Genomic DNA, 18,328 nt, shown 5'->3' on the forward strand with positions numbered 1-18,328 from the left:
ATAGACTTCTACACTGATGTTAACTCACTATTATTGAACACTGAATTCAAATCATTTCTCAGTAGCTGGAAGCAAGGTGTGAAATATGGTCAAGTCCCTTTGGATACCCTGAAAGTCTTACAATAAAAATTGTTTGGGAGGGGATAAAATAGTCACAGGCCCAGCATGCTTATTCTAATATTGATGAATTCTTGCCATGTTTTTTTTTTAATTTTGGATTTATTCTCTAAGAGACAATTTAATTTTTTACATCTGATAAATTGGAAAATGGTGATTCCCATGTATAAGGGAACAGATGAGTCCTCGGAACTTGAAATGCGTTATTCATCGGTGCCATATTTTAAGTAATCAGTGGACAACTGGAGTGCAGGTAAATTGAAGACAGTTAGTATTGAATGAAGTACAAAGCAGGGCATACAAAGAAGATTTAGAACATGATTTGTTGACCAGTGTGAAATCATAAATTTCTGCAGATTTACAAGATTTTATTGTACATATATACTAGGGGGCTTCACTCGTCAACCCCCAAGCCTACGCTACGTGCTGTTTTGAAGAGGGGGGCTGAAAGCACTCCAAGGAGACGCGGTCGCTCCTCCGAAACCCCTCTCAAATGGTGATACAATGGGAAACAAATAGGTTTTTTTTACCTTCTCTTTGCTCGATCAGCTGCTGTGCCACATGATATGCATCTAATGCAGCGCTTAGAACATTTAAAAGCTGTCCTTTTGTCTCACTGCCTTGTGTATCTTCTCCCCCAGACATCCCCAAACACTATTCAATCTCTTTTCGCTGTTCCGTTATTTCATTGTGATACCGTTTGTTTGTGCTAATGCGATCATTTTTCTGAGACTTTCGAATTTTCCTACTTCCATTATCTCTAATCTGCTCTGCATGTGTATTGTGCCAATGTTTTTGAATTGTTTACAACATTCTACTTTGTCATCTACTCTTTTTCTTTTTCTGGCCCCGGACGTGGATAAATCTCTTGGTACAATGTCTAGTCTCGCTGGACGTGAAAGTGTCTTTCAGTGTCTTTCTGAGAAGGTCACGTCTCGTCTCTCCGAACTGGTCTTGTCCCAAGGTTTTTTTTAATATAATAGACAGATTTGCTACCCAGTAGTAAAACTGAAAGTTAGGTAGTGCTACACCACATTCTGCTTTAGATCTTTGTAGAGTTGCCTTGTGATTGTGCGGCCATTTAGAATTCATGATGAATGATGTTATAATTGAGTCGAATTTCTCAATGAATGATCTGTTTATATAAATAGGGACACTCTTGAAAGGATATAGCAGCATAGGGAGGTTGTTCATTATGACAGTATTAGTTTTCCCTGCTAAGGTAAGATGGAGAGTGGACCATCTCATTTTATCCATGGTACTTCCAAAATTGTAATGAAAAGCATCTTTCTATTTGCTTGTGATGATTATCACAAGATATTTAAACTGTTTTGATATGCTAGAGAATTCTTTGGGAAAAGCACACTTCTACTCAAATTAATTTTGAATCCAGAGATCTTATCAAAATCTCTTAACATGTTTAAGACTAAAAGGCAGAGATAATTGCGGGTCTGATATATAAAGTGCCATACTGTCTGCATATAGCAATATTTTCTGTTCAAGCCATTCTCTTATAATCCCTTCTATCTCTGATTGCTTCAGGAGATGAATAGCTAGTGGCTCAATAGCTAATGCAAAAAGAATTGATGATAGTGGGCACCATTGTCGAGTACTTTGTCAATGTGTGAAGTAATCTGAATTTGTGTTATTAATATGTACTGAGGCTTCTGGACAAGAGTACAGCAGTTTTTTTTTTTTTCATTCTGTATATATACAGTGCATCCGGAAAGTATTCACAGCGCATCACTTTTTCCACATTTTGTTATGTTACAACCTTATTCTAAAATGGATTAAATTCATTTTTTTCCTCAGATTTCTACACACAACACCCCATAATGACAACGTGAAAAAGTTTACTTGAGATTTTTGCAAATTTATTAAAAATAAAAAAACTGAGAAATCCCATGTACATAAGTATTCACAGCCTTTACTCAATACTTTGTCGATGCACCTTTGGCAGCAATTACAGCCTCAAGTCTTTTTGAATATGATGCCACAACCTTGGTACACCTATCCTTGGCCAGTTTCGCCCATTCCTCTTTTCAGCATCTCTCAAGCTCCATCAGGTTGGATGGGAAACGTTGGTGCACAACCATTTTAAGATCTCTCCAGAGATGTTCAATCAGATTCAAGTCTGGGCTCTGGCTGGGCCACTCAAGGACATTCACAGAGTTGTCCTGAAGCCACTCCTTTGATATCTTAGCTGTGTGCTTAGGGTCGTTGTCCTGCTGAAAGATGAACGGTCACCCCAGTCTGAGGTCAAGAGCGCTCTGGAGCAGGTTTTCATCCAGGAAGTCTCTGTACATTGCTGCAGTCATCTTTCCCTTTATCCTGACTAGTCTCCCAGTTCCTGCCCCCCACAGCATGCTGCTGCCACCACCATGCTTCACTGTAGGGATGGTATTGGCCTGGTGATGAGCGATGCCTGGTTTCCTCCAAACGTGACACCTAGCATTCACACCAAAGAGTTCAATCTTTGTCTCATCAGACCAGAGAATATTGTTTCTCATGGTCTGAGAGTCCTTCAGGTGCCTTTTGGCAAACTCCAGGTGAGCTGCCATGTGCCTTTTACTAAGGAGTGGCTTCCGTCTGGCCACTCTACCATACAAGCCTGATTGGTGGATTGCTGCAGAGATGGTTGTCCTTCTGGAAGGTTCTCCTCTCTCCACAGAGGACCTCTGGAGCTCTGACAGAGTGACCATCGGGTTCTTGGTCACCTCTGTGACTAAGGCCCTTCTCCCCCGATCGCTCAGTTTAGATGGCCAGCCAGCTCTAGGAAGAGTCCTGGTGGTTTCGAACTTCTTCCACTTACGGATGATGGAGGCCACTGTGCTAATTGGGACCTTCAAAGCAGCAGAAATTTTTCTGTAACCTTCCCCAGATTTGTGCCTCGAGACAATCCTGTCTCAGAGGTCTACAGACAATTCCTTTGATTTCATGTTTGGTTTGTGCTCTGACATGAACTGTCAACTGTGGGACCTTATATAGACAGGTGTGTGCCTTTCCAAATCATGTCCAATCAACTGAATTTACCACAAGTGGACTCCAATTAAGCTGCAGAAACATCTCAAGGATGATCTGGGGAAACAGGATGTACCTGAGCTCAATTTGGAGCTTCATGGCAAAGGCTGTGAATACTTATGTACATGTGCTTTCTCAATATTTTTATTTTTTAATACATTTGCAAAAATCTCAAGTAAACTTTTTTCACGTTGTCATTATGAGGTGTTGTATGTAGAATTCTGAGGAAAAAAAATAATTTAATCCATTTCGGAATAAGGCTGTTACATAAGAAAATGTGGAAAAAGTGATGCACTGTGAATACTTTCCAGATGCAACTGTATATATATATATATATATACACAGTAAACCCCCAAAATTTGTGGGGGTTACGTTCCTAGAGCACCTGCAAATTGTGAAAAACCGCACATTTTGGATGTGGTTAAAAAAATGCTTATTTTGATAGTTTAAACCCTACATATGCCCCAAAAACACTTTAATTTCAAAATCAGCTTAATACATTACCTAAAAATACAGAATGTAAAGGTAAACTTATATACTGTACTGCTATGTCTCCCACAGTGCTAGAATGTAAAATACCAATGTTATCTCTATATGTTCTGTAATTCATGCAAGCGCGTTTTCATTTCATTGACAGAAGCCTTAGACGGTGCATCTCATTTCGGCGGCATCTTGGGGCTTTAACCTTTAACACTAGAATTACCAGAGCCTACGAAAAAACTCGTAATTCCGTCCCACCTTTAAATTGCTTCTTAAATCCCTTCACACCTCTCCGACAGCGTCCTTTGTCCTCTAAATGTGCTGATAAAGAGAAGCTAGGAGCAACCGGCTATTCCATCCCCCCACCAATTTAGAACATGCACAAACTTCTCTCAGCTCATGCCTTGATTGAGTATCTGGGAGTGAAGTGGAGTTTTAGATTGGAAATAATAGATCGTTATTTGGAACACACGCATTTCATGTCTGTTCCGTGTCTACAGTAATCTGTGTCAACACATTGTTAAAACAGAAACGTTTTTATATTCTAGTATTAGATGACAAAATGTAGGCATAAACTATATAATGTATGAAGCCTGAAGTCCAAATTTCAAAGAAACATTTTCACAAAAGGTTCAAATATAACACAATAATTGCGCTTTTATTCAAAAATATAACTGCAGAAACAAAAAGCCGCCTTTACATGCGATATTGACAGCAGTTTATTATAACTGCCTCCGTAGTGCAATAGAATCATTTCTCGCCTTGGAATCAAAAGGTCGCGAGATCGATCCTGCACCACTCCGTTTTGAGAAGTAAACTTCTCTTAGTCTTACTATTTTAGAATAAAAGCATACATTTGATTTCAGTCTGTAACACCTGGTGCAATTTATGATCCTTGTAAAGGTTAGCTTTTTTTTTTTATTTTTTTAATTCACTTTTCATTCTCTCAGTCGCGAGCAGAATCAATCCATACAACCCCATCTGACACGGCTGTTTTAACTAAAGACGCGCTATAGCTCTGCAGTGTACCACGATGCATACTAACGAAACGGGTTCTGACACACAAACGCTGGCGAAGCTGCCTTCTTCATATCTCACCGTCACTTAAATTTTCTTTTAATTCAGTTTTATTGAGTGTTCCTGCCAGTCCCCGCATGTTGCTGTATGTTGTTTCTTTTGTACTCCAGGACATGCAGAGGAGAGAATGGTAAAGAGCAGTAACTTCGGCGCTATATGCAATAATCAGACACTCCCCATCTGCCCGTGTCGTTCAAACACAGGTACATATTATTGGTGTAAAAGTATAACAAAAGTGCACTTTTATTCAAGTGCACTTTTTCCATCGCCTTTTCCTGTAAGAAGCAATGTACCTACTTCTCTCTATGCTGTGGTTTCTATTACATACCTGAAAGAAAGAGACAATATATGTGAAAATATCATCGCACTAATGCAATATTATTTGAAAACGAACAGCGTCAGATCGGGTGTGAATTTATGCAGTAACTGGAAATTCTCTGATGTGGGACCTTCCCCCAGGGAAGAAAGTACAGTGTCAGGTGCTCATTCAGTGTAATAGGAACCATAGCACAGAGAGTTGTGTGCACTGCAAAAAGTACACGTGTTGTAAATGTAGGAAGGCCGGTCCTTGGGTGTATGGGAACTGTTAATATTTGAATGTGATGATTTTATATAGCACGGAATGAAAATCAGCACTTCTTAGCATTGTACCATGCAAGCTGTCGTATCAATCGCCTACTGTAACTTGCTTTCTTTTTTCTTCGGTTATACAGGTAGTCTTGAATAAAAGTGCACTTGTTTTGTTTGCGAAATGAAGTGTCTGCATGCACTTTTCGTGGCATTACACGTGTATTTTTTGAGCATGCTCAAACACAGGAACATAAGTTGGTGTAAAAGTATAACAAAACAACAGGGCAGATGGGGAGTGTCTGATGATTGCATATAACGCCGAAGTTACTGCTCTTTACCATTCTCTCCTCTGCATGTCCTGGAGTACAAAAGAAACAGCATACAGCAACATGCGGGGACTGGCAGGAACACTCAATAAAACTGAATAAACAGAAAATCAAGTGACGGTGAGATACGAAGAAGGCTGCTTTGCCAGCGTTTGTGTGTCAGAGCCCTTTGGGGAGGTGCGTTAGTATGCATCGTGGTACAACGCAGAGCTATAGCGCGTCTGTATTCTGTTTCTTTTGTACTCCAGGGCACGCAGAGGAGAGAATAGTAAAGAGCAGTAACTTCGGCGCTATATGTAATCATCAGACACTCCCCATCTGCCCGTTGTTTTGTTATACTTTTACACCAACTTATGTTCCTGTGTTTGATTTTGCATGTCGCATGTTAAGGCGGCTTTTTGTTTCTGCAGTTATATTTTTGAATAAAAGTGCAATTGTGTTATATTTGTACCTTTTGTGAAAATGTTTCTTTGTTATTTGGACTTCAGGCTTCATACATTATATAGTTTATGCCTACATTTTGTCATCTACTACTAGAATATAAAAAACGTTTCTGTTTTAACAAAGTATTTACACAGATTACTGTAGAAACAGAACAGACATGAAATGCGTGTGTTCCAAATAACGATCTATTATTTCCACTCTAAAACTCCACTTCACTCCCAGATACCCAATCAAGGTATGAGCTGAGAGAAGTTTGTGCACGTTCTAAATTGGTGGGGGGATGGAATAGCCGGCTGCTCCTAGCTTCTCTTTATCAGCACATTTAGAGGACAAAGGACGCTCTCGGAGAGGTGTGAAGGGATTTAAGAAGCAATTTAAAGGTGGGACGGAATTACGAGTTTTTTCGTAGGCTCTGGTAATTCTGGTGTTAAACTGCCACATACTTGGGGGTTAATGCATCCCTAGACACCAAATACATTTTTGCTGCACTTTAAGTAAACGTCACAATTAACAAAGAAAAAATAAAATTTTAATGGAACACTTTTTTCATGCAAAGAGCATCACAATTACTGCAACACTGATCATTTTACATACTGCTAATGAACTATAAAAACTATTTTAAAAACTACTGGAACAATATGTACAAAGTGGAACTGACACCATAGATGAAAAAAAAAATCACTGAGCCAACTGTGCTAGAACAGGCTTCATGCAAGCACGCAGAGGTAAGTGCTGACGCTCTCAGGCTCATCTAGTGCAGTGGCTCAATCCCAGGGACAGTGAGGCTTGCAGGGTGTCACGCTTAGGTCACAGAATTGCACAGAAACACAGGAGACTGTAGAGACAGGAACTTTATTCAAACACTTCAAACAAACATGTCTCTTGCAGAAGTAAAAGGAGCTCAGTATGCAGTTAGTTATCGATTAAAGAATAGACAAACATCATAGGGGAGCACAACACCCAACAGGAGCAGAGAGTGTCTGGGTGAGGAGAGAGAAACAAAGCAATCAGCCAAAAAGGACAGGTACAGTTCAGGCTTTTAAGTAAGCGTAGTGTCGCACGAGAAGCTGCAATCTAGAAGACGGTGATTTATTTATTTTTATGGTGGAGATTCCAGCCTTGACCCGACAAGCGCGCACTCACAAAGAGAAAAAAACAAAGCAAACCGGTAATCAAACAGCAAATAAAGAATGTAATGAAAACAAATGAAATAAGAAAACAACGATACCACCCCTGTTCCCCTTACTGCGATTACACATTAAATACAACAAAAGCACAAACAAAACACACAGAGTAAATCATGAAATAATTAATGAAAAATGGCAAGGATGAAATGTAATGATGAAAATAGATAGTCTAGAGATCAGCACATTGAGTGGGAATGTACAGATAGTCCAACCAGTAGTTCCTGAAATGGTGAAGATGGGTGGAAGGGTTCAGGAGCGCTCCTTTCTTTGCAGGATGATCATGAATCCACTTACAGACCTCATGTACACAGGCAGACAGCAGACAATCCAGACGCACGAAACGATCCAGGACAAAATGAATAAGTGCAGGTAACCCAACAGAAGGCAGACAGACAGGAACTTGATACATAAATTACAAAAACTTTTTTTTGGTTTTGGTCACCTGCCCCCTTTTTAAAATCCGCGCTGACATCTTTTGACCTCAACAGCCCCAGCACCCTCAGCAGAAGACCAATCAGAGCCACTACAGGGACTGCTGGGAGTTGCAGTTTCAAATTCTATTGGCTACTTTCACCATCCCAAGTCACAGTTCTCTCTACAGTACAGTATTGCCATTAAAAAAGCCATAAAAATTGTGGAGGATATTTGTGGTTTACGCTAACAATTATTAGTTAGGTACTAAGTACAAATCCGAGAATGACTGAGGCCGCAAATTCTGAACCGTGACTTTTCGGGGGTCTACTGTATATGTATATTATATATATATATATATATATATATATATATATATATATATATATATATACAGTACAGGCCAAACGTTTGGACACACCTCCTCATTCAATGTGTTTTCTTTATTTTCATGACCATTTACATTGGTAGATTCTCACTGAAGGCATCAAAACTATGAATGAACACATGTGGAGTTATGTACTTAACAAAAAAAGGTGAAATAACTGAAAACATGTTTTATATTCTAGTTTCTTCAAAACAGCCACCCTTTGCTCTGATTACTGCTTTGCACACTCTTGGCATTCTCTCGATGAGCTTCAACAGGTAGTCACCTGAAATGGTTTTCACTTCACAGATGTGCCTTATCAGGGTTATTTAGTGGAATTTCTTGCTTTATCAATGGGGTTGGGACCAGCAGTTGTGTTGTGCAGAAGTCAGGTTAGTTGGACGATCATTTATTTTTCAACAGGCTATTTGACCAAGAAGGAGAGTGATGGAGTGCTGTAAATGTGTCATGAAAATAAAGAAAACACATTGAATGAGGAGGTGTGTCCAAATTTTTGTACTATATATATATATATATATATATATATATATATATATATATATATATATATATATATATATATATATATATATATATATATATATATATATATATATATATATATATATATATATATATATATATATATATAGGCCAATCCCCAATCTGTGCAGTCAAGCAAAGAGATGATCCCATTCAACCATATCAAAGGCTTTTTTCTTTTCCATCCAAAAATAGTAAGACTTCTGATAAAACAGATTTTGTCAAAAAATATTACATTAAATGGGCAACAAAGGTTTGAAACTGAGAGTCTGCCTTAAATAAATCTAGTTTCTTCTTTGTAGCTGAGACATTTGTAAGTATCTTAAAATCGTTATTCAGGACTTAAATTGGTTTATATGCTCAGTGTGGTCTTTAATTTTCTTTGGAAAAATAGGTATTAATGCTTGGTGGAACGTTTGGGCTAGAATTTTACTTTGTTTAGCTTCTGTAAATGTTGTTAATAATAACAGATCCAACTTTGTTTTTATAAATTTCAAATGAGTAGCCATCTAGGCCTGCAGCTTTCCCATTTGGACTGAGTTTATGGCATCCTGTATTTCTAAAAGTGTTGGTGAATTATCACTACAGCACTGAGGACACATTTATCTCAAAGTAATAATTAATGTAATTGGAGGTGAATTTTATGAAGAATTTGTCTGCTTATGACAAGGGGTTAAGACCTCAGTCACAAGATGAGTATGTAGGGAATAGTGATGTAAGCTCCAAAATAACAGGAGCCTGGTCGTAGATGACAATAGCATCATACTTACAATATTTGATATTAGGCAAGAAATTATCATCAATGAAGAAATACTTCTTGAGCAACTGTGATGTACAGTCAAGAGGAAGGTATTTTTTCTTGAATTTCAAAATGAAAGCAGCATTTTGATTGTGTTACATACTGTACATGCAACTACTGACTACTAAAATGCAGCACTGCATGTAAAAATGTTTCATAACAAATGAGCAGTTTGAGAGCTACAGTTACAAAAAAAATTACAGATGAATTAAAATTTAATTTTTGAAACTAGAGAAGTATCAAAGAAAATGTTAATAGATGGTTGTCTCTTTACGTCCAAGCAGCTGAGAGCTTCAACATTGTGTCATGCACACGAGCATGTTGTGTGTTCTACAGGAGCTGCTGTGCTGTGAGAACAGAGGGTGAAAAATATAGCGATTTATAACCTCCTTTGCATCAACATTGCAGTCTGAAGAAAAGACAGGTAACAGATATATAAATAAATTTAGATTATATTTAAAGGTTAATATATTAACAAATCTCTTTAAAACATTACATACAATTGTAACTTTGTTCTATGGAATATAATAAGGTTGTGTATAAAAAGAACAATTTTAGTATAGATCTAAAATAGAACAGAGCATGGAGCTACCTAATTTACAATATTACTACATACCTTGAGACAAAGGAATGAAGCAGAAATTAATGAAGCTGCACTAGTTTGGTTAGCCATGGAAAGAAAATCCTGCTCAAACACTTCTCTGTGTGCTTTACTCCATGCACCTGCCATTGGCATCAAATAAACAGTAATCAGGAGGTTCAGCACTGACTAAAATTTGGAATCAAAGTTGGAGACACTTTAAGGCCAAGAAATTACTGCCAATTGGCCTCATGCACAATAACCATTTATTATAGCTATCCTAAACCTCTACAGTTTTTAATGAAAGATACTTAGTATGCTTCACCTAGCAATTTTAGAGCTCTCAATGTTGAGAGTTCATTGCAAACAATTACACCTAAAGCACAATCGTCCTGTAACAAGCTTCTTTTACTGCAATATGTGCCTTCTTACAAGAAACCTGCCCAACTTTATTAATCTTTCGTCAATATCTAAGATTGAATTCATATTGTTTAATAACAATGAAGATAACAGAAACATTTTCAAATGTTACCAGTTTATTTGAAAAAGTGCAGCTATAGATGATCTAAAAAAGTAACAAAATTATTTTCTACTTAGAAACTTAAATAATCAATATATACTGTTCAATATTTCACATTGCACTTATCTCAGCTTGGATTAAGCAAAATATAGTTGAGACAAGATGTAAATTGTGAACTAATTCATCAAGTGCCTGCCTTGCTAGGTGATATGTTTTGTAAATACACTCTACACTCAAGTTATGTTTGTATTCTGTCAGTCAGTTTGAGATTTACAATTATTTCAAATCTTCCTCAGCATTTTTGGAGTAACATGTGAAAAGACTACATGCTCACATGAAATATTGTGCACTCTTCACTCTTCATCTAATCTCTCAGAGTGGCAAAAGATTATCGCCTTTTACTTAAAAATGGGAGAAAAATCAAATTTTCTCTATGAGGAACACTAGAACTTTTTCAGACTGTTTCTGAGCAAATAAACCCGCCTATTAGGTTCTCTGAGCTGATTATGGGCTAGAGATTGAAATTGATAAGAAACATAAACGTATGTTTGTACTCAATGTATCCTTGATTCATAACAAGAATTGATCAAACGGAAATTATAAAAGAATGTGCACATAAGTTACCAACTGAATAAAAAAATCATTCCATGGCAACGGGAAGGGATGACTCATTTCTAGCCAGGAAGTTTATCTTTCTCGTTATATGCCCTTTACATGAGGTGCAGTAAATATATGTTACTATTGCCAGGAGATCTGGTGACATTTAAGACTACTGTGGAGTTTTTTTAAGCTTATTTTCCTTGTTTACTTTATTGACAGTTTTTTCATGTTATTTTTGACGTGTCTTAGACAAAATTATCCATTACTAGTGTTTTGCGTGTTTCACAGTATGTTTTCCTATGGCAGCATCATGCACCATCTGATTACATGTTAGACAACAGTTATACTATGTCATATACTATGAAATTTATACTTGCATGTCTCCTCAGAGCAGATTATAAAAATAGAATAGAATACATAAGTACATTGAAAATATAAATGGCATACAACATAAATATCGTTGTGCTTGACTGTTCAGCAACGTACTACTTGTGAGTAGAAACTGTCCCTAAAACTACTGCTGTGAATGTCAGTGGCCTTGCACTTTTTGTCAAAAGGGAAGAAGAGTAAGAGAAGCGATTGTGGAGGATGACTGATGTCTTTAATAATACAGTTTTCCTTACTAAGGCAATGAGTATTATATGGGACCTATGTAGAATCCAATACAGTGTCAGTAATATTCTGTGCCACCTTCATTAATAAGCCAAACAGGTGCCAGGTCATGCTGTGATGTACTCAGTTGGAGTGGACACAACTGTGCACCCATATTCAGTGGTGACAACAGAGGGAGAAATGCAAGCTGCTTTTAGACATATGAGAAAGTTAGTGTGCTGACAGGCCTTTTTGACAAAATGTGACATGTGTTGTGCCCACTTCAATGCTTACTCTTTTTAAAGCATCCCCTCCAATGTTGACTGAAGTGTGGTCTGCCCAATGCTTTCTGAAGTTTATGAACAACTCCTTGGTTTTGTTGTGAATAAGGGTAAGATTGCTGTTCTGGCACCACTGAGTCAGCAAACAGACCTCTTGAGATAAGCCATCTCATCATTGTTGGTTATCAGGTTTATGATGTAATCAGCTAATTTAATGATGGAGTTAGAGATGCGTCAGTGCACAGAGTCAGAAGTAAGTAAAGAGTATAGAAGGGGGTGGTTTAGCACACTACCTGGTAGATTGCCTGAGTTGAGGATCAGCATGGAGGATGTGTTGCTGCCAAACTGATCACACTGAGGTCTGTTAGTTAGGAAGTCCAAATTCCAGTTGCAAAGGATGGCATCAAATGCTAAGTTGAGGAGCTTGGTGGTCAGCTTTGCCGGTATAACCACATCCTTTAACTATACATTATTTTGTGTAACTGTGCACTTTGGTTTATATTAGAACTGTACGGTGCAGAATCCTAGTTAGACACAATATTATTTATTAATTATAAACAAGTTTATGATCATTTTCTTTTGCAATTTGTATGCAGGGTGCATTAAATTAAGAAAATTTTCAAGAACAGAGCATTAAGCTAAACATTAGAAAAAAGTGAGCAAAATGAAAATTTGAACTTAATATGAAGTATCAAAATATGATTTTTTATGAAGTTTTACAAAGATCAGACCTACAACAACAACATTTATTTATATAGCACATTTTCATACAAATAATGTAGCTCAAAGTACTTTACATGATGAAGAAAGGCAAAGTAAGAATTAAAATAAGACAACACTACACATTAGGGCTGGGCGACATAGCAATAATTTATCGTTACCGAAATTTATGACTCTCATCGACGTCATTTTGCCCATGTCGGTAAATTCGGTATTTTAAAAAAAAAAGAAAAGGCATGTGCAGGTTGGCGATGTTCATGTCCCTTTAAGACGCTGTGCTACGTTACAGACTTGACGGGGTGGAGTCACATGACTCTACTACCTGTAACAAGACGAGACACGGGTGAACAAATGGAGGACGATTTAAATGTTGAAGCAGCAGCGACGAAGGTAGAGCTGGTGGAGGAGGAAGAGGAGACGCTTGTTAACAAAAAAAATGCATCATCAATCGTTTGGCAACATTTTGGATTCAACAAGGATGATATTGATCAAAAAATTGTTAAATGTAAACTCTGCAAAAGACTGTTGCGTCAAGTCAAGGTAACACAACCAACCTCTTCCACCACCTGCAGCACAACCATGTGATTCAATTCGAAGACATAAAAAAAGCTCAAAGCGAGAAGAGATTAGGAGGACCAGCAAAACGTCTTCCTCCACCAGGCAGCGGTCAATAACCGAAGCATTTGCTAGTACTCAACTATATGAGCGAACTTCAAAAAGATGGCAAGAAATCACAAATGCTATAGGCTACCACATAGCAAAAGACATGGCTCCTATTGCTACAGTGGAACGCAACGGGTTCAGACACTTCATGAAAATAATTGACAAGAGATACGAACTCCCATCACGAAAATATTTTTCAAAACTATCATTCCCAGCATGTACAGCACAGAGAGGAAAAAGGTTGCTGCTGAATTGAGATACGGTTAAGCCGTTGCCAGCCACATCCGATCTCTGGTCCAGCCGCACAATGGAGCCGTATATTAGTCTCACAGTTCATTACATCGACAACAAATGGGAGCTGCGTACCAGAGTGCTCGAGACGGCCTATTTTCCATCTGATCACACGGGGGAGATGGTTGGACAGGGGTTGAGAGCGATGCTGTCTGCATGGGACATCAGTGAAGAGGACCTTGTTGCTATAACAACTGACAATGGCCCAAATATTGTGAAAGCTGTCAAGCTCAATAAATGGACACGGGTGCAATGTTTTGGGCACAGGCTGCACCTGGCAGTCGGTAAGTGTGTACATCTTAATATATTTGGGTGGTGACATCTGGTGTGTTTTAAAGTGACTTTAATTCTGTGTGTCATATTCAAAATTGAAAGTATTAATGTTTGAATAATGTTTATATAGGCATAAAAATACTTAAGACTGCTGAGCAGCAGTGTATCCAGAAAGTTTTTACAGAAGACTTATTGTGAGCCAGTGTTGATCATGTTGTGCTGTGAAATGTAGCAAAATACATGATTTTTAAAATGTTTTATTACTGTGCCAACCCTTTTTAATTTTGTAAATATGGTCTGAGAGGTCTTATTTAATTCTTACTTTATTTTGCTTGCTTTATTTGAGAATTAGACCATGAATTGGGGTGATGTTGGGTGTGAAGATTTGGATAGATATGCTACCTCAAGGCCTTAGCAGAGATAGGCCTTTGTCCATGATGGCATTACATTTGCACAATCATTGTTTACTTTGTGAATAGCCAATGTGAAACATATTTATTATTAAACTATTTTGTTTACAAGGGATACACATTTTTTAGAGAGCATGGTTACATATTGTATCCTACACTTTTTATTTTGTTCAGTTAATAAATCTTAACCACTAAAAGTACTTACTACTATTGTCTTCATTTATTTTCAGTGACATTTTACAGTCCTTTAAAGTGGTAATAATATAATTGCAATGAATAGGTCTAGGGGGAATAATATTATCAAAATAACTGGAGGAACTATGCTGCCTGCCACAGCCCCATCAAATGAAAAAAAAAAAAAAGTTTGTTTTTTTGGCACTTGGGGTGGTTATCGTCCATTTATCGTTATCGAGGTTAACTGCTCAATTTATCGTGATATTGATTTTAGGCCATATCGCCCATGTTTACTACACATACATATTAAAATAGTTCCCATAGTCTCTCTGCATACAGTATATCTCCATTGATCCATCATGGTTCTCTGACAGAGCTTTGCACCAAAAAAAAAAACTGCTGTCAATTCTATAAAATTAACTGGTTCTGCTATGACGCCTGCAAGGCTGTATATCAGTGGGGGATAAACCTATTGTGTACTCTCTTTGCCTGAATTGGGTCATGAGTTGAGGCAGGTAGCTGTGGTAATGCTGAGTGATGCAGGGCTTGTCTATCCCAATGTTCAAGTGATCTAAATGGATTGTTTTGACAGACAAAGGCACCATATCATTGTCTAAAGAAAACAGACCAAGAAAGATGATTACATGACTCTCAATTGCTTATTCAACGACTGTCATCTACAAATAAAGAAATTAACATTGCTTGTTTTTTTTTCAGTATTTCCTGCCTGCATTATTTTAGCCTGTGTTAGACATCATCTGAAAAGTTACCTGTTTGACAGTAGTTAGAGTTTGTAGGCCCGTGGCATTAGCAACAATGGTGTGACTGCTTCCTGGACTGGATTGAATGTTAAGGGACAGGCCGGAAACTGTATGGACACGCAGATCAGTGATGGACACTTTATCGTCAGCAACAGAAACTGGGGTTTCGCCAAGAACAGCATCCATCAGTGGAGATTCCACCTGCAAAGGAATAATATATTAAAGATAACATTTATAGACTGTTGGAAAGCTTTGGGTTTTGTATTTACAAAATCATCCTGTAGAGAAGGACAAAAGCCACTTGATTATACTGTATGTACTGAAATGAAAAACCTAATTTAGTAAGTAAAACCTGCCCTAAGGATTCTGGGACTGAACACTTTTGCATCTTCACAACTTCACGGTATTTATCTAACTTTGTAAGTCTTTGTCAATTAAATTTACGATCATCTACAAAAGGGCTCTGAACAGAGTCATGGATCCGAAATGCTGCACACACCTGCCCGAACCCTGCCCTTCTCGGAAGGAGAGCACAAATGTTGCTGCATTTCAGACTCAAGCAACTGACTCCAGTGAAAACTCAATTGTTTTTACTATGATAACCAAAATGCCTGGAGTAGGTTGTGTTTTATTTAAGTAGCTTTGAATAAGGCAAAGAAATCCGAGGCTAATATCAAACCCTGTTTGGGTATGACATAACTTATACTATCACTTGTAAGAATACTTGATACTAAGTTATCCATTTGTGATAAGATTTGAGTATTTAGGAAAGAGAAGACAAATCAGAATTTAAATCAGTTTGTGCAACAAATATATGTCAAAGGGCATGATTTGTAGGACCTTGCTGAAAATAATAGTGTAATATTTTTAAACAACACTCTTAAGTGATTTCTGAAAAATGAACATGTACGAAACTAAACTTTATATTTCTCTTTGAATATGGCTAACACATCAACTATAGTTTTTAAAAAATATATCCTAATTGTTCCATGATGTTGGTAAAAAGGAATTTTTGAGTAACTATTTGGGTCATTTCTCTTAATACAGTGTAAATAAACTATAATTACTCAGTAATTCCCTGCTTACCTACTGTGCAACATTATTACTGTGTACTGTTTATGTAATCAACGATATGGATAAGTACATAGTTTTATTTCACACCTCATGTGCGATATACCACACTGAATACATAGTCATAATGCCAAGTTATATTGTAGTTAATGACTATGCAATTCTGATTTCTACTATATTTAATATTCGTTCAGAGAATGACATGAAAACGTTTTAAAATCCAAAATGTTTTCTCCTTTTGACATTTCCCTACAAAAGTAACAAAATTAGAGACAGATAATGTAATGCAAAGGGCTTTATTAAAAAAAAACAATGTTTTTTCTCATTTAGTAAACATTATTTTTTCCAATTTCCACTAATATAGCACATTATTAAGTCGATGAGAAAGACAAGATGACAGATTCTTAAAGTTCAGTATGATAACAAGCTAATCATAAATTGGTTAGGGTCTCTGCGTTTGTCTAAGCATTTGTTAAGAGGAATTCCATCCTGCGTGGCTATAAACAAGACTTGAAGTAAGTAAATATCAAAGAAGACATGAAAAACTCCTGAAGAGTAAAAAGAGAACAGGCGAACCTAATAAAGTGGCCGGTGAGTGTGTTTCATAGTAGGAAATAAAACATATATCGATGAGAAGAATGATCAAAACAGTCCTGTATCCCTTTAAAATATTGAAGGTGAATATTTTGTTTCACATTTGGGAAGGGAAATAATTTATCATCAATACTAAAAAACAGGTTTTGAAAAATCTGGAGTGAACTACTTGAAATGGGGGTTAGAGTGAGTTGCATTTTTAAGTGATGTGGCTGTTGAAAGCCCTGTGGTCTTTAAAAATGGTCTCACAGAAATGGTAGGTCCTTAAATCATAAATCTATAGGTTTATATACTGTATACTGTTATTGTGTCTCCAAAAACCTGGAATTTATGATAGTTATGGCTTTCACTATGTGTTTATTTTTATTCTTTGCTTTTAATAAAATGTATGTATGGTTTTGTGTTGAAAACTAATAGGAGTCTTGGTGAATTTCTATCATAGAAAATAACTGGCTACTTTTTACTTTGGCTCTGCTGCTCATCAAGATCAAAGATCAATCCATCTTTGCAGATAAAATTTTTCACTCCAAATAGTGTTGTTGTTTTCTAAGGCGAATACGTTATGATGATTCTTCTTAAGCCATTTTTATATATTTTTTTCATCTGTATAATTCCGTATAATTCAGAATTTGTCTGGTGACTCATTAGATTGAAGGAATTACAAAATGGAAGACTGACAGTTAAGACAGTGAAGGATAGTTAAGGTTACTGATGAATGATGAAATATTGGGTGCCTTTTAGTGTTTAATATTCCTGACTACACTGAATTGATGACTAAGAAGTGATCAATACATGAAGATGATTAATGGTGAGAGAAACAGATGAATTTCAACTGAGTTTGGATTGTTCATAGATATCCAGATACCCAGGTCGTTCACACAGCATAGCAACGTTTGAGAAGATTGCATTTAAGTACAATAGGTGTTATCTGTCTTGTTATAAATGTATTGCCACATTACCATCACCAGTATTTACTGAAATGTATTCAGTTATTCTAAAAAAAAGTGTAGAATAGATAGTAGCAATAATAATAATAACATTTTGCCAGTTTGTTCATAATTGTAATAAAATAACCCTGTATTCAGAAACACATCTAAAGAGTTAAAACTTTGTACATTAATTTGTTATTAAGAAGGCTTACTCCTAGGAGTGTGAAAATACTGGAACAGTCAAAAACTCATCTGTCACGTCTTTTCTTTCATCAATGAAAGTAATGCTGTCTTTGGAGGTACATGCACTTGTGAAGCAATCTTTTTTGTCCCTGGCAATGACCTGATGAACACCAGATTGAATAGAAATGGTTCCAAGGGGCTATGATGATTAGAAATATGAAGATCAGATTTTTCACATATAAGATATGTTTCCAGTATTCTTTGATCCAGATCAAATACTACTAGCTCAGTGAAGCTGTCCTTGAACATCAGACTGATCATCCAGTGTCAGCACTAATGGAACGT

General features: G+C 36.9%; 1 protein-coding gene across 1 annotated transcript in view; it reads right to left on the minus strand.

Moving 5' to 3' along the window:
* The window catches only part of tmem132e (transmembrane protein 132E), a 647,459-nt gene that overhangs the window by 7,625 nt on the left and 621,506 nt on the right, over positions 1–18,328 (minus strand). Inside the window, exon 8 of the mRNA XM_039756648.1 lies at positions 15,216–15,407. Within this exon, the coding sequence (XP_039612582.1) occupies positions 15,216–15,407 (192 nt within the window). The remainder of the gene's footprint in view (positions 1–15,215; positions 15,408–18,328) is intronic.

The sequence above is a fragment of the Polypterus senegalus genome, chromosome 6 (assembly GCF_016835505.1).
Source record: "Polypterus senegalus isolate Bchr_013 chromosome 6, ASM1683550v1, whole genome shotgun sequence".
NCBI lineage: Eukaryota > Metazoa > Chordata > Cladistia > Polypteriformes > Polypteridae > Polypterus > Polypterus senegalus.